General features: G+C 32.0%; 1 protein-coding gene across 3 annotated transcripts in view; it reads right to left on the minus strand.

Annotated features, from left to right (window-relative positions):
• The window catches only part of LOC130448746 (cadherin-87A), a 213,180-nt gene extending 190,977 nt beyond the window's left edge, over positions 1 to 22,203 (minus strand). For 2 of the 3 annotated variants that reach the window (XM_056786242.1, XM_056786241.1), the window contains exon 1: positions 21,881 to 22,203. In XM_056786242.1, coding sequence (XP_056642220.1) covers positions 21,881 to 21,939 — 59 coding nt within the window. In that variant the 5' untranslated portion in view covers positions 21,940 to 22,203. The remainder of the gene's footprint in view (positions 1 to 21,880) is intronic. The other variant, XM_056786243.1, reaches the window with a different exon arrangement.
• Positions 22,204 to 23,953: the final 1,750 nt, after the last annotated feature.

The raw sequence follows: 23,953 nt of genomic DNA on the forward strand, positions 1-23,953 counted from the left end.
AAGTTTTTAAGGATTATCCCTGTCCCGCACTTAAGGTTTATTTCAAAAGAGGATTTCTGTTATTTTAGAGTTTTTTGTAGGTTAGGAAAAATCGTATTTGAGCTTTATCGAAGGTAATTTCCTGCTCGACATTTTTTTTTTCAGAAATTAACCGCTAAATTTCAAGTCTTTTTTGAGTTATCCGCAAAAAATGCACTGTTTAAAAAATCCACTAATACCAAATTCGCTTTTTGTAAGAGTAATTTTGATATTAGGAAAAAATCACAAAGAACCTTTTTTGTAGGAAATTTTTCGAACTACATTTTTTTTTCCTTCACTTTTTTCGAAATTCGGCGTAGTTTCCGAGTTATTTCCAAAAAAGAATAACGTTTTTAAGGTTTATCCCTGTCCCGCACTTAAGGTTTATTTCAAAAGAGGATTTCTGTTATTTTAGAGTTTTTTGTAGGTTAGGAAAAATCGTATTTGACCTTTTTCGAAGGTAATTTCCTGCTCGACATTTTTTTTTTCAGAAATTAACCGCTAAATTTCAAGTCTTTTTTGAGTTATCCGCAAAAAATGCACTGTTTAAAAAATCCACTAATACCAAATTCGCTTTTTGTAAGAGTAATTTTGATATTAGGAAAAAATCACAAGGAACCTTTTTTGTAGGAAATTTTTCGAACTACATTTTTGTTTCCTTCACTTTTTTCGAAATTCGGCGTAGTTTCCGAGTTATTTCCAAAAAAGAATAACGTTTTTAAGGTTTATCCCTGTCCCGCACTTAAGGTTTATTTCAAAAGAGGATTTCTGTTATTTTAGAGTTTTTTGTAGGTTAGGAAAAATCGTATTTGACCTTTTTCGAAGGTAATTTCCTGCTCGACAATTTTTTTCAGAAATTAACCTCTAAATTTCAAGTCTTTTTTGAGTTATCCGCAAAAAATGCACTGTTTAAAAAATCCACTAATACCAAATTCGCTTTTTGTAAGAGTAATTTTGATATTAGGAAAAAATCACAAAGAACCTTTTTTGTAGGAAATTTTTCGAACTACATTTTTGTTTCCTTCACTTTTTTCGAAATTCGGCGTAGTTTCCGAGTTATTTCCAAAAAAGAATAACGTTTTTAAGGTTTATCCCTGTCCCGCACTTAAGGTTTATTTCAAAAGAGGATTTCTGTTATTTTAGAGTTTTTTGTAGGTTAGGAAAAATCGTATTTGACCTTTTTCGAAGGTAATTTCCTGCTCGACAATTTTTTTCAGAAATTAACCTCTAAATTTCAAGTCTTTTTTGAGTTATCCGCAAAAAATGCACTGTTTAAAAAATCCACTAATACCAAATTCGCTTTTTGTAAGAGTAATTTTGATATTAGGAAAAAATCACAAGGAACCTTTTTTGTAGGAAATTTTTCGAACTACATTTTTGTTTCCTTCACTTTTTTCGAAATTCGGCGTAGTTTCCGAGTTATTTCCAAAAAAGAATAACGTTTTTAAGGTTTATCCCTGTCCCGCACTTAAGGTTTATTTCAAAAGAGGATTTCTGTTATTTTAGAGTTTTTTGTAGGTTAGGAAAAATCGTATTTGACCTTTTTCGAAGGTAATTTCCTGCTCGACAATTTTTTTCAGAAATTAACCTCTAAATTTCAAGTCTTTTTTGAGTTATCCGCAAAAAATGCACTGTTTAAAAAATCCACTAATACCAAATTCGCTTTTTGTAAGAGTAATTTTGATATTAGGAAAAAATCACAAAGAACCTTTTTTGTAGGAAATTTTTCGAACTACATTTTTGTTTCCTTCACTTTTTTCGAAATTCGGCGTAGTTTCCGAGTTATTTCCAAAAAAGAATAACGTTTTTAAGGTTTATCCCTGTCCCGCACTTAAGGTTTATTTCAAAAGAGGATTTCTGTTATTTTAGAGTTTTTTGTAGGTTAGGAAAAATCGTATTTGACCTTTTTCGAAGGTAATTTCCTGCTCGACAATTTTTTTCAGAAATTAACCTCTAAATTTCAAGTCTTTTTTGAGTTATCCGCAAAAAATGCACTGTTTAAAAAATCCACTAATACCAAATTCGCTTTTTGTAAGAGTAATTTTGATATTAGGAAAAAATCACAAAGAACCTTTTTTGTAGGAAATTTTTCGAACTACATTTTTGTTTCCTTCACTTTTTTCGAAATTCGGCGTAGTTTCCGAGTTATTTCCAAAAAAGAATAACGTTTTTAAGGTTTATCCCTGTCCCGCACTTAAGGTTTATTTCAAAAGAGGATTTCTGTTATTTTAGAGTTTTTTGTAGGTTAGGAAAAATCGTATTTGACCTTTTTCGAAGGTAATTTCCTGCTCGACAATTTTTTTCAGAAATTAACCTCTAAATTTCAAGTCTTTTTTGAGTTATCCGCAAAAAATGCACTGTTTAAAAAATCCACTAATACCAAATTCGCTTTTTGTAAGAGTAATTTTGATATTAGGAAAAAATCACAAAGAACCTTTTTTGTAGGAAATTTTTCGAACTACATTTTTGTTTCCTTCACTTTTTTCGAAATTCGGCGTAGTTTCCGAGTTATTTCCAAAAAAGAATAACGTTTTTAAGGTTTATCCCTGTCCCGCACTTAAGGTTTATTTCAAAAGAGGATTTCTGTTATTTTAGAGTTTTTTGTAGGTTAGGAAAAATCGTATTTGACCTTTTTCGAAGGTAATTTCCTGCTCGACAATTTTTTTCAGAAATTAACCTCTAAATTTCAAGTCTTTTTTGAGTTATCCGCAAAAAATGCACTGTTTAAAAAATCCACTAATACCAAATTCGCTTTTTGTAAGAGTAATTTTGATATTAGGAAAAAATCACAAAGAACCTTTTTTGTAGGAAATTTTTCGAACTACATTTTTGTTTCCTTCACTTTTTTCGAAATTCGGCGTAGTTTCCGAGTTATTTCCAAAAAAGAATAACGTTTTTAAGGTTTATCCCTGTCCCGCACTTAAGGTTTATTTCAAAAGAGGATTTCTGTTATTTTAGAGTTTTTTGTAGGTTAGGAAAAATCGTATTTGACCTTTTTCGAAGGTAATTTCCTGCTCGACAATTTTTTTCAGAAATTAACCTCTAAATTTCAAGTCTTTTTTGAGTTATCCGCAAAAAATGCACTGTTTAAAAAATCCACTAATACCAAATTCGCTTTTTGTAAGAGTAATTTTGATATTAGGAAAAAATCACAAAGAACCTTTTTTGTAGGAAATTTTTCGAACTACATTTTTGTTTCCTTCACTTTTTTCGAAATTCGGCGTAGTTTCCGAGTTATTTCCAAAAAAGAATAACGTTTTTAAGGTTTATCCCTGTCCCGCACTTAAGGTTTATTTCAAAAGAGGATTTCTGTTATTTTAGAGTTTTTTGTAGGTTAGGAAAAATCGTATTTGACCTTTTTCGAAGGTAATTTCCTGCTCGACAATTTTTTTCAGAAATTAACCTCTAAATTTCAAGTCTTTTTTGAGTTATCCGCAAAAAATGCACTGTTTAAAAAATCCACTAATACCAAATTCGCTTTTTGTAAGAGTAATTTTGATATTAGGAAAAAATCACAAAGAACCTTTTTTGTAGGAAATTTTTCGAACTACATTTTTGTTTCCTTCACTTTTTTCGAAATTCGGCGTAGTTTCCGAGTTATTTCCAAAAAAGAATAACGTTTTTAAGGTTTATCCCTGTCCCGCACTTAAGGTTTATTTCAAAAGAGGATTTCTGTTATTTTAGAGTTTTTTGTAGGTTAGGAAAAATCGTATTTGACCTTTTTCGAAGGTAATTTCCTGCTCGACAATTTTTTTCAGAAATTAACCTCTAAATTTCAAGTCTTTTTTGAGTTATCCGCAAAAAATGCACTGTTTAAAAAATCCACTAATACCAAATTCGCTTTTTGTAAGAGTAATTTTGATATTAGGAAAAAATCACAAGGAACCTTTTTTGTAGGAAATTTTTCGAACTACATTTTTGTTTCCTTCACTTTTTTCGAAATTCGGCGTAGTTTCCGAGTTATTTCCAAAAAAGAATAACGTTTTTAAGGTTTATCCCTGTCCCGCACTTAAGGTTTATTTCAAAAGAGGATTTCTGTTATTTTAGAGTTTTTTGTAGGTTAGGAAAAATCGTATTTGACCTTTTTCGAAGGTAATTTCCTGCTCGACAATTTTTTTCAGAAATTAACCTCTAAATTTCAAGTCTTTTTTGAGTTATCCGCAAAAAATGCACTGTTTAAAAAATCCACTAATACCAAATTCGCTTTTTGTAAGAGTAATTTTGATATTAGGAAAAAATCACAAAGAACCTTTTTTGTAGGAAATTTTTCGAACTACATTTTTGTTTCCTTCACTTTTTTCGAAATTCGGCGTAGTTTCCGAGTTATTTCCAAAAAAGAATAACGTTTTTAAGGTTTATCCCTGTCCCGCACTTAAGGTTTATTTCAAAAGAGGATTTCTGTTATTTTAGAGTTTTTTGTAGGTTAGGAAAAATCGTATTTGACCTTTTTCGAAGGTAATTTCCTGCTCGACAATTTTTTTCAGAAATTAACCTCTAAATTTCAAGTCTTTTTTGAGTTATCCGCAAAAAATGCACTGTTTAAAAAATCCACTAATACCAAATTCGCTTTTTGTAAGAGTAATTTTGATATTAGGAAAAAATCACAAGGAACCTTTTTTGTAGGAAATTTTTCGAACTACATTTTTGTTTCCTTCACTTTTTTCGAAATTCGGCGTAGTTTCCGAGTTATTTCCAAAAAAGAATAACGTTTTTAAGGTTTATCCCTGTCCCGCACTTAAGGTTTATTTCAAAAGAGGATTTCTGTTATTTTAGAGTTTTTTGTAGGTTAGGAAAAATCGTATTTGACCTTTTTCGAAGGTAATTTCCTGCTCGACATTTTTTTTTAGAAATTAACCTCTAAATTTCAAGTCTTTTTTGAGTTATTCGCAAAAAATGCACTGTTGAAAAAAATCCACTAATACCAAATTCGCTTTTTGTAAGAGTAATTTTGATATTAGGAAAAAATCACAAAGAACCTTTTTTGTAGGAAATTTTTCGAACTACATTTTTGTTTCCTTCACTTTTTTCGAAATTCGGCGTAGTTTCCGAGTTATTTCCAAAAAAGAATAACGTTTTTAAGGTTTATCCCTGTCCCGCACTCAAGTTTTATTTCAAAAGAGGATTTCTGGCATTTTAGAGTTTTTTGTAGGTTAGGAAAAATCGTATTTGAGCTTTATCGAAGGTAATTTCCTGCTCGGCATTTATTTTAGAAATTAACCTCTAAATTTCAAGTCTTTTTTGAGTTATTCGCAAAAAATGCACTGTTGAAAAAAATCCACTAATACCAAATTCGCTTTTTGTAAGAGTAATTTTGATATTAGGAAAAAATCACAAAGAACCTTTTTTGTAGGAAATTTTTCGGACTTCATTTTTCATCCCTTCACTTATTTCAAAATTCGGCGTAGTTTCCGAGTTATTTCCAAAATTCGAAATATTGAAAACTCAAATAAAAATATATCGCCAAAATTTTGATGTTAACTTTCACTGAATCGATAAAACACCCTCACAACCACCTTAATCCATAAAATCAGCGAAATTTTCGTGGGTTTTGATTCTAATTAGACCGTACTCACTCCGTACTATACTCTGAAATTAATAATAGCAAAGTTATAAGAAACGAAACGGTTTTTTAACTGTTAAAAAGTTGAAAGCATACTTATTTTTATTGCTAATCCATCTATAACTTCGTTAAATTCATATACAATACCATATACAAACATATTCGAGGCGTGGAGTGGCGTGGAGTGGCGTGTTACTAGTGGGTTCCAACTTTTCAACGTTCGGTATGACCACGCTAGCAATAAGGACTGAATTGACTTTTCTATCGATAACTACGATGACAGGTCTGTTATTTGTCATCTGGCTATCGTTGTAATAGTCTTTCGAGAACTTTCTACAGCTAAGATTTGTAAAACTGTGTATTTAGAAGACTAAACTTGTTGATATTACTGATTTAGCCGGTGCATACACTCAGTATTAAATAACTAATTTCCTTAAATTGCTTTTTGCTGAAAAATTTTACGTATTGATGTCTTTCGAATCTATTTACAAAACAATGTGATGTTTGTCCGACTAAGCTGATGTCCATTACATCAGGTAAACTGGAAAACACTTTTAGAAGGAAAACTACATTCCAAATTAACGAAAAACCAAACAATTATCGATTCTAATCGTTGTTTAGAGCTGTCTAACCAAAATGAAATTATTTCACTTAATCGAGTGTTTTCGTAACTAATTTTTTTAACGAGAAAGTTTCCGCCGGAAAGGTACGGCGCCTTTGCGAATTTCCAAGTTAGTTTCACAGGACTACGACTGGAAATCTAAAGGTATTTACGGGAAATCGAAAAAGAAAATGGGTACCGGCTTATAAATATTGATAGGTTAGTGCTTGTGTGTGTATGTGCGCGCTGGAGAAAAGACCGAAACGTCTGTCGGTATGTAAAAAGGTCCATTTGAATTTTCCATGCTTTCCACTTTCGTTCCGCTTCTTCCATTTAATCAGCATTAAACAAACTGATAACAGAAAGAATATTTCCGATGGATTCGACACGATAAAGTTGAAGTTGAATAGATATATAAATGGGGTTCGATCCCAGATGGAAATATTGGAAAAAAGTGGATGAAATTTTGTTAAATTTCTTCTATGTATCGATTCGGCGTTAATGTCCCCGCTTCACCGCTAGTTTCAATGAAAACAAACTCGGTTTTTGCTTCCGTTGGATTGCCTCCCAAACCATCCAAAAAACCTCCACCAAAAACCACGTTTTATCCAACTTCTAATCTTCGGTAAACTAGTTTAGTTCTATCAGTCTCTGAAGATGATAACTTGGTTATGGAAACCCGAATCATACAGTGTAATTGTGAGTTTTGGTGTAGTGGTGGTGTAGACAGTCTTCAGTCTCGTCGAAACGCGCGTCAGATCAATCCTGTCTTCCCGTTTCTTCCATCATAATTCCTAACTTTGGTTTTCTTTTTTTTTATTTGTAGAACTTCGTCGAAAGCTTTTTCGTTGTCCAAGAATGTAATTTATTCGAATCTTGCTTGTCTGTTTCTGCTTTTTCCGAAATACGTTTTGAGTCGAACGAACTTCTCCATTCTATTGTACTATAAAGGGAGGTTGAACCAATGAATAAATCAATTTGGATCGTATTAAATCAAACCAATAAATTACGTTCACCATTAACGTCTGTATTGGTTCAGACAATTCGGAATTTCTTTTATAAGTTCACCCACTTTCTATTATCGAAGTTGAGGCGTATCTAAAAATAGTTTTTTACTTATTGAATAAAATAGTCCAGTCAAATAAGGAATATTTAATCGAAACCTTATTGCGAACACACTATTCGAACTACAATCGCAATTACATTGGCTGACGCGAGTTTCGAATACCAAGTATCGTCTTCAGAGACTGAAATAAGTCAACCGGTTGAATAATTCATCTGGGATACAATACGACGTGTTCTGCGCGCTCTTTAAATGAAAGTTACACTCCCTGCGATCTAAGACTGTGAGTGATTACCGAGTTAGAATTATTTGAATGATAAATTTTATTTTGAAGTGATAACTTTGGTAGATACCTCGTATACGAAATTAACTCGTCCGAAATTGATTCGCAGTCAATTCAAGAACCATATCTCTTCTATTTAGACACGTTATGCAACTTTCCGCACAGTTTGAGCTTTTGTTTGATTTTGATTGACTATCCTGGTTAGTCTTGGATGTATGTTAACGTTAATTTTCATTTTTACAATGTCATACCGTGAATTTCCCGTCGTTCGAACGAGTTCTAGTCCATCTACACAAATCCTTTTGATTAATTAGTTGTTTCGTTGTTTGTTTTTATTTATTTAAACGATATATTCGTGGGGTTAATTAATAAACACTATCTCTTACATTCTATACACTATACACTACACTAATTTATAATAATTCACTTTTCACTATCACTTAACTAATTTATTTAAATTCTTCGATTACTTTATTACAAACTGAACTACACTGCATTGCACAAACCGTGAATTTCCCGTCGTTTTTTCGTGTATATGAACTTTCGTTATAAAAAAAAATTCAATAGAATCGAGCTCTAGTCCATCTACAAAAATCCTTTTGATTAATTATTTCGTGGGGTTAATTAATAAACACTATCTCTTACATTCTATACACTATACACTACACTAATTTATAATAATTCACTTTTCACTATCACTTAACTAATTTATTTAAATTCTTCGATTACTTTATTACAAACTGAACTACACTGCATTGCACAAACCGTGAATTTCCCGTCGTTTTTTCGTGTATATGAACTTTCGTTATAAAAAAAAATTCAATAGAATCGAGCTCTAGTCCATCTACAAAAATCCTTTTGATTAATTATTTCGTGGGGTTAATTAATAAACACTATCTCTTACATTCTATACACTATACACTACACTAATTTATAATAATTCACTTTTCACTATCACTTAACTAATTTATTTAAATTCTTCGATTACTTTATTACAAACTGAACTACACTGCATTGCACAAACCGTGAATTTCCCGTCGTTTTTTCGTGTATATGAACTTTCGTTATAAAAAAAAATTCAATAGAATCGAGCTCTAGTCCATCTACAAAAATCCTTTTGATTAATTATTTCGTGGGGTTAATTAATAAACACTATCTCTTACATTCTATACACTATACACTACACTAATTTATAATAATTCACTTCTCGCTATAAAAAACTTATATGAAACAAACATCAAACGGATTTCGCGGTTTATAAAAAGTAAGTGAAAGACGCCGTGCGCGCTTTCGTCAAATTTTAGAATTCCACTACATCTAGACAGGGGTGGAGACGTGTTTGTAACACATTTTTGATTCATCAACTTGATTATCTATAAAAAGGTTATATTTAGAATTATTAGTACAAACATGTTAAGAAATTTTCACGATCTATGTTAATCTAGTTAATATACGAGATGCAATAGAATAGTCAGTAGCCTTATATTGATACCGTGCTTCAATATGGTATGGTCCCAACGCCTTTGTCTGTTTTAGTTTATTTCGAGCCATGAAACAGTGAGTATTATACAGTTCAATAGCGCCTTTGACAAGGTCAGGTACAGGCGATTTATTAATTCCACTCATATTAGAAAGTTCGGAATATGGGTTTGGATGTAGCTGCAAGAAATCTTCGTCTTCTATTTCATAAGCTTCCAGGTGTAGTGATTCCATTCGAGAGAACGTGGATTGAGGTTTCTGTGGACAGTAGGACTTCTGATAGTATATCTAGATGATATTTGGTGCGACACTCGTCAACAAATGAGTTGACGGTTCCAAAAAATATTACCATGTTCCAATTCAAGACTTTTCGTGCAAACATGACATGTATTTCTACGTCCAACAACTTTTTCTAATGAAAACTTTTGTGCAAATGTATCAAATCAAGTAATTCTGGTTCCAACAACTTCTGATCAAGATTGTAAGTCAATTGTACGACTTGTACTTCATTCAGTGACGTTTTTTTGTTCAATAAGTGGGTTGTGGAGAATATAAATTATGATTTCTCGTAGAAAACGACCCCAAATTAAAATTTTCCGTTCAAGTTATTGAGCAATATACTTCTAGTGCGCTTTATCCCTACAAGCATCCCGCACCAGTGATGAAAATTAATATTGCCACTTCCTTCGGCAAATTTCGAAAAACTTTTTAACTACCCTCTCCGCTTTGTCGAATATTTACTAAAACAAGCTTCAGTTATTAAAGTTTCGGTTGTTGTTATAAGAAAAGTTTGACTTTTTTCTACAATAACGTACGAAAACAAAAATAGAATATAAGAAATTAACGAGTTTATCGAAATTATACGAAAAATCGAACAAGGAATTAACAGAAATTAAGATTACAAAGAACTATAGTGACCTAGGAGGCAATTAGATCGATGGATCAGATACCACACACCAATTAACCGACAAGAGGACACCAGCCAACTAACGACACGCCACGCCACACTACACCACGCCACGCCACGCCGCGCTATCCCACGTGAGACGATTCAAAGATACAAGCGACGTGTGTTAAGACGTGTCAATGCACTTTTTCTTGACACCGATTAGGATCTGTTTTCAATTCTCGGATTAATACATAAAAAACGCCGAGTTTTTTACGATTTTTGTCGATTTTACGAACCCAACATCTTCTTTTCACTAACTATGCGAAAAGTACTAAAAACTTTTTCATAATGAACCATCCGAACCGACGTTGCACGACATGGAGTGGCGTGGCGTGTTGCTACAAGGGTGTATAACCGATGGAGCTACCCCTTCCAAAAGCGAATCCTCCGTAGATCTAGATGGAGAAGAAGGAGACGGAATGTCATGTTCAACAACCACACGTGGACGTTTGCGTGGGTTTTTTTTGTGGGTTTGTGTGTCTAAAATAATTGAATTCGGACCGTGTGGTACCTTTCAGGTAATTCTTTAATATTTTTTGATGATTCGTTGATTAATTCTTCAAAACATTCTACGTAATGGAAATTCTATTATAATTTAAATGTGATTAAAAAAAAGATATTTGTCGTTGTTGTTTATTTGCGGAAGAAACGAAACGGCTTTTCCACACTTTCCACAATTTAATCAGAGTTAAAGGATTTCCAGAAGAAATTTACGATGAAGTAGATACTTTTTGAGAGATTAAATCAGTCAGATGAAAGGGAGACACTGAAAAACTTGAAAAAAAAACTACTTTGTTTGTAAGTAGGTTAATATTTTTGTTATTAAATAATTTGATTGCGATTTAAACAGAGCCGCATTAAGGACAATTTGAAATAAACGTTATAATCATAAATTTATATTTCATAGATTTTGATTTTCTTTAAGACGTGCCTTGGTAACTAATTCCACAGGTTTACACTTCTGCAAATAAAGAATTTCTATAAAATGACGTCCTGGGCGTCTGCAGGCGTACTTGTGCCACGACTGCCCGTCGAGTAAGTCTTACAAATACTGATCCAAGTGGGATCAAGTTGGATAGTTCAGAAGATCATCTGTCGTAGGAAAATCAGTAAGTTTCTGGTCAACTCTGGATCGCCTTTAAGTTTCTTCTGTATTAAATCCAGCGTCATCAAGGTATACTTGGGAGTCGAGCTCCAAATGTGCAAGCCAAGTTCATCCAAAAAGGGATGAATCTGGGCCGTGTAAAGGACCAGAAGCTGTTGCCTAATTCATAGTTTTTTTTGGTCTTAATTGGAGCTTCAAATGTACAAGCCAAGTTCACCCAAAAAGGAATGAATCTGGGCCGTGTAAAGGACCAGAAGCTGTTGCCTAATTCATAGTTTTTTTGGTCTTAATTGAAGCTTCAAATGTACAAGCCAAGTTCGCCCAAAAAGGGATGAATCTGGGCCGTGTAAAGGACCAGAAGCTGTTGCCTAATTCATAGTTTTTTTGGTCTTAATTGAAGCTTCAAATGTACAAGCCAAGTTCACCCAAAAAGGAATGAATCTGGGCCGTGTAAAGGACCAGAAGCTGTTGCCTAATTCATAGTTTTTTTTTGGTCTTAATTGGAGCTTCAAATGTACAAGCCAAGTTCACCCAAAAAGGAATGAATCTGGGCCGTGTAAAGGACCAGAAGCTGTTGCCTAATTCATAGTTTTTTTGGTCTTAATTGAAGCTTCAAATGTACAAGCCAAGTTCGCCCAAAAAGGGATGAATCTGGGCCGTGTAAAGGACCAGAAGCTGTTGCCTAATTCATAGTTTTTTTTTGGTCTTAATTGGAGCTTCAAATGTACAAGCCAAGTTCACCCAAAAAGGGATGAATCTGGGCCGTGTAAAGGACCAGAAGCTGTTGCCTAATTCATAGTTTTTTTTTGGTCTTAATTGAAGCTTCAAACGTACAAGCCAAGTTCGCCCAAAAAGGGATGAATCTGGGCCGTGTAAAGGACCAGAAGCTGTTGCCTAATTCATAGTTTTTTTTGGTCTTAATTGGAGCTTCAAATGTACAAGCCAAGTTCGCCCAAAAAGGGATGAATCTGGGCCGTGTAAAGGACCAGAAGCTGTTGCCTAATTCATAGTTTTTTTGGTCTTAATTGAAGCTTCAAACGTACAAGCCAAGTTCGCCCAAAAAGGGATGAATCTGGGCCGTGTAAAGGACCAGAAGCTGTTGCCTAATTCATAGTTTTTTTTGGTCTTAATTGGAGCTTCAAATGTACAAGCCAAGTTCACCCAAAAAGGAATGAATCTGGGCCGTGTAAAGGACCAGAAGCTGTTGCCTAATTCATAGTTTTTTTGGTCTTAATTGAAGCTTCAAACGTACAAGCCAAGTTCGCCCAAAAAGGGATGAATCTGGGCCGTGTAAAGGACCAGAAGCTGTTGCCTAATTCATAGTTTTTTTTGGTCTTAATTGAAGCTTCAAATGTACAAGCCAAGTTCGCCCAAAAAGGGATGAATCTGGGCCGTGTAAAGGACCAGAAGCTGTTGCCTAATTCATAGTTTTTTTTTTGGTCTTAATTGGAGCTTCAAATGTACAAGCCAAGTTCACCCAAAAAGGAATGAATCTGGGCCGTGTAAAGGACCAGAAGCTGTTGCCTAATTCATAGTTTTTTTTTGGTCTTAATTGGAGCTTCAAATGTACAAGCCAAGTTCACCCAAAAAGGAATGAATCTGGGCCGTGTAAAGAACCAGAAGCTGTTGCCTAATTCATAGTTTTTTTTTTGGTCTTAATTGGAGCTTCAAATGTACAAGCCAAGTTCACCCAAAAAGGAATGAATCTGGGCCGTGTAAAGAACCAGAAGCTGTTGCTGATCTCATAGTTCTTTGGTCTCAATTAGGGCTCCAAATGTGCAAGCCAAGTTCATATAAAAATGGATGGATCTGGGCCATGTAGAAGATCAAAAGCTGTTGCGGAATTCATAGTTTTTTGGTCTTAATTGGAGCTTCAAATGTGCAAGCCGTCCAAAAAGGGATGAATCTGGGCAGTGTAGAGGATTAGAAGCTGTTGCGGAATTCATAGAGGGCTTCAAATTTTTGTAGAGCTGCCTTGGCTCAATCGGCAAACATACCAAGACATATTACTCCCAACCTCAATGCCCAACAGGCGAATTTGCCTTGCTGGTGATATTTTCTGGCCGAAGAGGACCAAATCCTTGAGCTGCACTGCCAGTCTTTGATAAACGGCTGCTTGGGTCTTCGCTGAATTAAACTCAATCAGATTGCTTGAATCACGTGATACGAAACTGTATTAAGGCACAAGACACAATTTGATACATGACTTTTGATGTTAAATGTAGGCACACTTGATTAATTCTAGTTTGTACCTTCTAATAAACTTAATTAATGTTTATGATGATAAAGAAAAAATTAGAGTCTTCGTCGTTGATATTAAGTTACTATTGAAGGCGTAATTTCCAATTATAAACTGGTAATTAGAGAGATAATTCTTAATTAATTATCAACATTTCATGTTCTAGTCTTTCGGAACTGTGAAGTGACATGTTTAATTAGATATCCGATTTCAAATAAATAGTCGGGGGTTTACAACGACATAATTAAACATCAAACTAACAATATCGATTAATTTTTGCCCCGAAATCTTTTGTATATCGAAATTTCTACTCATAATAAATTAATGGCGAAGTTATGAGTGTTAGATTACGAAAATAAACGTTATCCTAGAGAAAACCGTCACAAGTCAAAATTTTTCAACGATTGTTTTAATCTGGAAGAGTGTCTTAACTCTACTCGGCACTAGATGGCGGTTATATCGTTACTGAAAAGTTTAAGAGCTTATTTGCTCGAGACTACCTTATTTCGTTAATAATCCGGTGAATCAAGCTAAAAATCAGTAAATTTTTGTTGGGACGTGCATAGATAAGATATCTAGACCCCCGACGGACATCTTGTTTTTTATCCTAACCGTCTATGGCGCCCGCTAGGCGCGCGGTCTCGTTATTTAATAACCAGACCTCGTATGTATCGATCTAATTTCAAATTTTATCAAAAACCTTCGTCTACAAATTTCCAAATCGATGTTTGTGACTTAACAATTAATGGAGTCGATTCTTTCGACGTTATTCCATACAATTGGCAAACAATATCGGAACGTTGGAGGCGGGAGGAAAATAAATAAATCGATCAAAAGGAGACGGTTATATTGAAACCTACCTGTCAGGCAAACTCTATGGAATATAACGAATTGGCATTTAGTCTATTACAGATTTATTGGATATTGGTTATATCAACGTTGATAAAATGTATTAGAATTTATACAGAATGTCACAAAATTAATTTTAACTAAATAAGTCGTGCGACTAACGAGCTGGTGTTCATTCAAAAATGGCCGTCGTGGGGTAAACAACTGTTGATGAAGTAAATTTTTGTGTAGTTTGATAAAATGGCAGACGAATTTTAAACCTTATTATTTCCGATTTTATTTCGAAATGACTTTTTTAAGAAATTGCAACTTGGAAAACTCGAAATTTCCTCTCGAAAACGTGATTTTGTTGTTTTTTTTTGTCTACGCATTGTTGTGTTTAATATAAGTAAGCAGCCTAACGAAACAGCTGATGTTCATTCAAAAATGGCGGCCGTGGGGTAAACAACTGCTGATGACGTAAATTTCTGTGTAGTTTGATAAAATGGCAGACGAATTTTAAACCTTATTATTTCCGGTTTTATTCCGAATTGGCCTTTTAAGGAATTGCAACTTGGAAAACTCGAAATTTCATCCAAAAAACGTGACTTTGTTGTTTTTTTTTGTCTACGCATTGTTGTGTTTAATATAAGTAAGCAGCCTAACGAAACAGCTGATGTTCATTCAAAAATGGCCGTCGTGGGGTAAACAACTGTTGATGAAGTAAATTTCTGTATAGTTTGATAAATTGTCAGACGAATTTTGAACCTTATTATTTCCGATTTTATTTCGAAATGACTTTTTTAAGAAATTGCAACTTGGAAAACTCGAAATTTCCTCTCGAAAACGTGATTTTGTTGTTTTTTTTTGTCTACGCATTGTTGTGTTTAATATAAGTAAGCAGCCTAACGAAACAGCTGATGTTCATTCAAAAATGGCGGCCGTGGGGTAAACAACTGCTGATGACGTAAATTTCTGTGTAGTTTGATAAAATGGCAGACGAATTTTAAACCTTATTATTTCCGGTTTTATTTCGAAATGACTTTTTAAGAAATTGCAACTTGGAAAACTCGAAATTTCCTCTCGAAAACGTGATTTTGTTGTTTTTTTTTTGTCTACGCTTTGTTGTGTTTAATATAAGTAAGCAGCCTAACGAAACAGCTGATGTTCATTCAAAAATGGCGGCCGTGGGGTAAACAACTGCTGATGACGTAAATTTCTGTGTAGTTTGATAAAATGGCAGACGAATTTTAAACCTTATTATTTCCGGTTTTATTTCGAAATGACTTTTTAAGAAATTGCAACTTGGAAAACTCGAAATTTCCTCTCGAAAACGTGATTTTGTTGTTTTTTTTTTTGTCTACGCATTGTTGTGTTTAATATAAGTAAGCAGCCTAACGAAACAGCTGATGTTCATTCAAAAATGGCGGCCGTGGGGTAAACAACTGCTGATGACGTAAATTTCTGTGTAGTTTGATAAAATGGCAGACGAATTTTAAACCTTATTATTTCCGGTTTTATTTCGAAATGACTTTTTAAGAAATTGCAACTTGGAAAACTCGAAATTTCCTCTCGAAAACGTGATTTTGTTGTTTTTTTTTTGTCTACGCATTGTTGTGTTTAATATAAGTAAGCAGCCTAACGAAACAGCTGATGTTCATTCAAAAATGGCGGCCGTGGGGTAAACAACTGCTGATGACGTAAATTTCTGTGTAGTTTGATAAAATGGCAGACGAATTTTAAACCTTATTATTTCCGGTTTTATTTCGAAATGACTTTTTAAGAAATTGCAACTTGGAAAACTCGAAATTTCCTCTCGAAAACGTGATTTTGTTGTTTTTTTTTTGTCTACGCTTTGTTGTGTTTAATATAAGTAAGCAGCCTAACGAAACAGCTGATGTTCATTCAAAAATGGCGGCCGTGGGGTAAACAACTGCTGATGACGTAAATTTCTGTGTAGTTTGATAAAATGGCAGACGAATTTTAAACCTTATTATTTCCGATTTTATTTCGAAATGACTTTTTTAAGATATTGCAACTTGGAAAACTCGAAATTTCCTCTCGAACACGTGATTTTGTTGTTTTTTTTTTGTCTACGCATTGTTGTGTTTAATATAAGTAAGCAGCCTAACGAAACAGCTGATGTTCATTCAAAAATGGCGGCCGTGGGGTAAACAACTGCTGATGACGTAAATTTCTGTGTAGTTTGATAAAATGGCAGACGAATTTTAAACCTTATTATTTCCGGTTTTATTCCGAATTGGCCTTTTAAGGAATTGCAACTTGGAAAACTCGAAATTTCATCCAAAAAACGTGACTTTGTTGGTTTTTTTGACTATACAGTATTGTATTTAGTGTAGGTGAGAGGTAAATTCAATCGAAAAAGCAAGTACATTGGAAAAATGAACAAGATTGTGACTGAAGCATGAAATTTGTCCTTGTACCTTTTAGCTACAACCGGGTTATCACCTCGCATGATTAAAAAGTATTTATTCATGCTTGATTAACTTAAGCAATGTGGAAATTAATATCCAAGAAACTTTCGTAACTTAACCACAAAATAAATAGTCTCAATACCGAAAAAAAAACCAAGAAAATCGATAGTTTACCCCACAGCCGCCATTTTAACATGGATCAATTGTTTCTTTAGTTTGCGTAATTGGCAGTTTCAGCCGTATTAGTTTCACTAGAACAGAAAATCGATTGTTTACCCCACGGCCGTCATATTGACATAGATCAACTGTTCCTTTAGTTTGCGTAATTGGCAGTTTCAGCCGTATTAGTTTCACTAGAACAGAAAATCGATTGTTTACCCCACGGCCGTCATATTGACATAGATCAACTGTTCCTTTAGTTTGCGTAATTGGCAGTTTCAGCCGTATTAGTTTCACTAGAACAGAAAATCGATTGTTTACCCCACGGCCGCCATATTGACATAGATCAACTGTTCCTTTAGTTTGCGTAATTGGCAGTTTCGGCCGTATTAGTTTCACTAAAACAGAAAATCGATTGTTTACCCCACGGCCGCCATATTGACATAGATCAACTGTTCCTTTAGTTTGCGTAATTGGCAGTTTCAGCCGTATTAGTTTCACTAAAACAGAAAATCGATTGTTTACCCCACGGCCGCCATATTGACATAGATCAACTGTTCCTTTAGTTTGCGTAATTGGCAGTTTCAGCCGTATCAGTTTCACTAGAACAGATCTAAAAAGCGTCTATGGAATCCTTTCAACAACATAAAACAAAAGCAATACAAAACAAGTCTTGATATCGAGAAAAAAAACCAAAGAAAATCGATTGTTTACCCCACGGCCGCCATTTTGACGTGGATAAGTGTCTTTAGTTTGCATAATAGGCACTAAATTGGTTCTATAAAAGTATCCGTGGAAGAATGTGAAGATCGAGGATTAATTGTTCAACAGAAAAGGATTTTAAATTGATTGCCTACCTAAATAGGTTCGGTTTCCAGATAATATTGTAATTCGACCATTTTGTATCAATTATATATTATTTCGGAAGCACTTTTGTAGCCTCTATACTTCAAGCTACCTCCGATAATTCCCGATTTTCAATCCACGAGGCAAATTCATTCCCTGTACTCGCATTCACACAAATATTTTCGTAATTAGGAAAAGTTTAATTGCCTTTTAACTCGAAATCAATCTAAATCTACCTAAAAGTTTTAATTGACAACATTGCATTTCGTAAAGTTATCGGCCACATTAATCGGTTGTTGGAGCATTGTTTAATCAACTGCGGTTCGGTATTACATCACTAACTCGGAGATATTTGTATTTATTAACTAATTCCAACAAAGAAAAATCTTAATTTTTCATTTATTGAAATTTCAAATTAGAAATTTCGCCATAAACCGTATAACAGATCCGGTTTAATGCGGAAAAAAGCGGATTTTATAGCGCAATAAATTTATATTTGAGTCTTTTAATACAGTTATGGTGTCACCAATGGCATTCCGCTTTTATTTTTTATAATGACGATCGTTTCAAACGTATTTCGTTTGATATTAAAGCTCTGGCAACACGTCTATCCAAATCATCATTCGTACATTCTATAAAGGAAATTTATCATTATTTAATTACGAATGTTTGTTAAATATTAAATTCCCTGTATATTTTTTCTATTAGTCATCTAAATATACAGTTTTGCATGCCTTGTATATTTTTTTCGACATTAAACTTCTTTATTAACTTACTATAGATCTTGTGATCGGTTTTCGATTAGGATGTACATTATTAAATTTATTTTTACAAGTAAAAATCCATTTTAACGTGGAAATTTTGAGTTTAGGAACAAATACATAAAATACTTTTTTGTAGAGAATTTTGTGCTCTACATTTTTTGTTTAATGACTTTTTTTCGAATTCTTCGTAGTTTTTGAGTTATTCGCGTTTCAAAGTATTTCTGATTATAAAAAACCATTTTAAGGTAAAAATTTTGAGGTTAGCAACAAATACCTAATATACTTTTTTGTAGAGAATTTTGTGCTCTACATTTTTTGTTCAATGACTTTTTTTCGAATTCTTCGTAGTTTTTGAGTTATTCGCGTTTCAAAGTATTTCTGATTATAAAAATCTATTTTAAGGTAAAAATTTTGAGGTTAGGAGCAAATACCTAATTTACTTTTTTATAGAGAATTTTGTGCTCTACATTTTTTGTTCAATGACTTTTTTTCGAATTCTTCGTAGTTTTTGAGTTATTCGCGTTTCAAAGTATTTCTGATTATAAAAATCCATTTTAAGGTAAAAATTTTGAGGTTAGCAACAAATACCTAATTTACTTTTTTATAGAGAATTTTGTGCTCTACATTTTTTGTTCAATGACTTTTTTTCGAATTCATCGTAGTTTTTGAGTTATTCGCGTTTCAAAGTATTTCTGATTATAAAAATCCATTTTAAGGTAAAAATTTTGAGGTTAACAACAAATACCTAATATACTTTTTTGTAGAGAATTTTGTGCTCTACATTTTTTGTTCAATGACTTTTTTTCGAATTCTTCGTAGTTTTTGAGTTATTCGCGTTTCAAAGTATTTCTGATTATAAAAATCCATTTTAAGGTAAAAATTTTGAGGTTAGGAGCAAATACCTAATTTACTTTTTTATAGAGAATTTTGTGCTCTACATTTTTTGTTCAATGACTTTTTTTCGAATTCTTCGTAGTTTTTGAGTTATTCGCGTTTCAAAGTATTTCTGATTATAAAAAACCATTTTAAGGTAAAAATTTTGAGGTTAGCAACAAATACCTAATATACTTTTTTGTAGAGAATTTTGTGCTCTACATTTTTTGTTCAATGACTTTTTTTCGAATTCTTCGTAGTTTTTGAGTTATTCGCGTTTCAAAGTATTTCTGATTATAAAAATCCATTTTAAGGTAAAAATTTTGAGGTTAGCAACAAATACCTAATTTACTTTTTTATAGAGAATTTTGTGCTCTACATTTTTTGTTCAATGACTTTTTTTCGAATTCTTCGTAGTTTTTGAGTTATTCGCGTTTCAAAGTATTTCTGATTATAAAAATCCATTTTAAGGTAAAAATTTTGAGGTTAGCAACAAATACCTAATTTACTTTTTTGTAGAGAATTTTGTGCTCTACATTTTTTGTTCAATGACTTTTTTTCGAATTCTTCGTAGTTTTTGAGTTATTCGCGTTTCAAAGTATTTCTGATTATAAAAAACCATTTTAAGGTAAAAATTTTGAGGTTAGGAGCAAATACCTAATTTACTTTTTTATAGAGAATTTTGTGCTCTACATTTTTTGTTTAATGACTTTTTTTCGAATTCTTCGTAGTTTTTGAGTTATTCGCGTTTCAAAGTATTTCTGATTATAAAAAACCATTTTAAGGTAAAAATTTTGAGGTTAGCAACAAATACCTAATATACTTTTTTGTAGAGAATTTTGTGCTCTACATTTTTTGTTCAATGACTTTTTTTCGAATTCTTCGTAGTTTTTGAGTTATTCGCGTTTCAAAGTATTTCTGATTATAAAAATCTATTTTAAGGTAAAAATTTTGAGGTTATGAACAAATACCTAATTTACTTTTTTATAGTGAATTTTGTGCTCTACATTTTTTGTTTAATGACTTTTTTTGGATTTCTTCGTAGTTCTCGAGTTACACACGATTCAAAATATTTTTGAGTGTAAAAATATATTTTATGGTGAAAATTTTGAGGTTAGCAACAAATACCTAATTTACTTTTTTGTAGAGAATTTTATGCTCTACATTTTTTGTTCAATGCCTTTTTTTTCGAATTCTTCGTAGTTTTTGAGTTATTCGCGTTTCAAAGAATTTCTGATTATAAAAATCTATTTTAAGGTAAAAATTTTGAGGTTAGCAACAAATACCTAATATACTTTTTTGTAGAGAATTTTGTACTCTACATTTTTTGTTCCTGCAGTTTTTTTCGAATTCCTCGTAGTTTTCGAGATATTCGCGATTCAAAATTTTTATGAGTTTTAAGTCCCAAAATTTCGAAAATCCGTGCCTGTAATTTTATTAAGAGCTAATAGACTTATTTAGTATTCCAAAATCTCCCACAATCTAGAAAATCAAAACCCCCCCAACTTAATTAAGTTTTAGCTCAAAATCGCCTAATTTGCCTGTACTATATAAAAAATATATTTTTTTATATTTCTGATAATTCATTAACAATGAATTATTTGTGTCAATAAATATAATAAATAAAATGTGATTTTTATAAAACTAGAAGAAATTCTTGGTTTTATGTCGAATTTTAATATTTTGAGAACGTGATAATATATATAAAAAATTCTGGAAGAGAATATAAAATAGAAAAAATTTGTAGTATTTGAAGAAATTAATAAATATCTCTATTTCATAACCATAACTAAATTATGACCTGATCTGAAAGTTTCTTAACGAAAACAATGAAGAGGTTTCAAAATTTTACTGTACTATTATTTTGAGCTACATTTTAAACAAAAGAATGAGTGATTAAAATATGAATGAATGAGAATTGGGGCAATTTAATGAAATCTCACAATTCATCTTTTGTTATTTGTTTAAACAAAATCCTCGTAACTTTTGAAATGTATAAAAATAGGTAATTCATAAAATTTTTAATAAGAAATTTAATATGAATCTGAAAAAGGACAGATATTATCATACACCAAGCTGGCAACATCGCTTATATAATATTAACGATTTTGTCAATATTGATTAATTAATGTTTTAGATTTCGATGGTTTTGTCAATTTCTCAATAATAGAAATAAATTTTATCATAAAACTAATGTCTTTATACCACTATAATACATAAATAGGAAAAAGGTAGCGCCAAAATTAACCACGTCTACCCACCATATTACAGCTTCCATTTTAGTAACCTACTTCCGCTATTACAACTAACCAAAAAAAATTACTACAATTTTCATTTACTTACCAAACACAACGTGATTAAATTTGTTATGATTTTAATGTAACTTAAAACATTATCAAAGTAATCAAACACATGTGGTATAGAGGTCACGTGGTTAAACACGATCAACGTATGTAATGCCACACATTTCAAGAATGTTATGGGAGTGCTGAGTAGTTACAAAAAATTCAATTTTATATAATCCGTTTACAATATATTATTCATATTTGTAACTAGTTCCGATAGTTTTTTAATTATTGAGAAGTTTACTTGTGTAATTACGAAATAAATTACAGCTTTGTCAGTTGAAAAAAAAAACTTTATCCGTAGTTTATTATGAAAATTTTCTAACGACTCACCTTTCTGCATAAATGCTTGCGTCAATATAACATTTATATCCTTTCAAATTGTATAACATTCACTGATAATAATTGCAGAAGGTATCATAAACAAAAACTTTTGAACAATTCACCGTACACAAAACAATCTAAAACAACCGAATTATGATTTTATTCAAATTTATTGAATTACAGAATCGTCCGCGATTTTGTTCATAGTTCACAACTACCACAACTGTTATTTTTTTTTATTTATATCTTCGGTTCACCGTGTTAAAATGTTCCAAGACACGAAGACAGAGATGGCGACAAAGAGAGGATATAGAACCGGTATTGGTGTATGGTTACTACTATAGAGGGGGATACCACGACTAACCTAGCCAAGGTTAAAGTTGCAACGGGTTGAGCTATTCACTATAGGATGTAATTATATACGAGTTTGAGTACAAAAGTTCTAAAAGATTTTATTTGTAAAAGCGCTGGTAATATTATCAATATTTTTCGTTTACTAAACTCATTGATTTCTTAATTCAATAAACCGCATTTTTATATTAATTATTGACATATTTTTAATCTTCGTATTTTTAATTAAAATTCACATTCTATCCATATATGATTCCTCTGTAGAAAAACGAGTTTACATCAAGGTTCATTTTAAATGCGTTAAAAGTACATATTTGTTTTCCATCCAATTTGTTTATCAAGTAAATATAAAGTATAAATTTTTCGAATTAATTTAAATGAAGTTTGATTATCCAAACGTTAGATCAAATTTACTTATTTCAATTACTTATCTAGCTTTTATTTATTCATCTCATTTTAATGATGACGTCACGCTATACCAGTATCGGTCTACCTTTGTTGTGTCACTCCTTGGCGAAGCCCATCGAACGGATACCGAGAATTCTTCATCTGAATTTACGTAGAGCAGCGGTAAAAAGATTTAACGGAAACAACGGTATCAATTTGTTTAAATTTGTTAAAGTAATAACATATAGAAAGTCATCTAGTTTCAAATAATGTTCGAATAAAGTTCAAGTTAGAGTTATTTGGTTAATTAAGTAAAACCAAGGTCAGTGTAAGGTCAATACGATTAAATACAAATTGATGTAATTTGTCATACTTAAAAACGATCTTTTTCTAAAATTAGTTAAAAGAAATACTTTCATCAATTATGTGAGTAACGCGAAATTGTGACTAAAATAATATATAATCAAATCTAATTGCGTGCGGTTAATATTTTCCAACATAAAATGATGATAAATTCAATTTTATGCTTACTAAACACCAGCAGTATATAAATTGGGTATAAAAAATATGAAATATTTGTATTACATCTATAGAAACAAAAATTATGACCAAATAATTTGATTAACGATACGTTTTAATAAATCAATATGAATGTAAAACTAATTTGATTAAAAAACACATTCAGTGAAAACGTTGGAAAATAATTTTATGCAGGCTTGTCGTTCACGTAAATCTGATTTAGAATTATATCTACCGAACATTTCCAGTAAAATTTTTATTATTATTTTTATTTACGTGTCAATAGATAATTTGTATGTTCATGATTCTTTCGTAACCTCTGATCCTAAATACGGTCCTGTTTAGGAAAGTACGGCCATATTCGAATTTAGTGTATCAATGATATATAGTAAAATGAATGACGATTCATCCTCATAATTGATAATTGTCTAAATTTATTATAAATTAAAAATATTAATTTTTGTATTCGTAATTCGTAACGTACTTATAAACAGTTTCCTGTTTTGTCTTGTACTACCAGTGTTGCCAATTCTCAATATATAGATAGTGACGTCGAGTCGTAAATTACATGGTCTCTGACTTAATAAGTTAAACTGTATCAAAGATTTAAAACTGTGTCAACTAAATCTTGATGCATAATAACAAACTTTTTATTTAGAAATTGAACAAGATTAATGTAATAAAAGTTTCAAATTGATTTATTCTATATTTAAACACAAAAAATAGCAAAAAATCTAATATGGATTATCTTTAATGGCGTAGGTCGATCGGTAACAAAGGAGAAAGTCGTTATCTTATATAACAGTGAGAAACGATAATTATTTA

The sequence above is a fragment of the Diorhabda sublineata genome, chromosome 9 (genome assembly GCF_026230105.1).
Source record: "Diorhabda sublineata isolate icDioSubl1.1 chromosome 9, icDioSubl1.1, whole genome shotgun sequence".
Taxonomy (NCBI): domain Eukaryota; kingdom Metazoa; phylum Arthropoda; class Insecta; order Coleoptera; family Chrysomelidae; genus Diorhabda; species Diorhabda sublineata.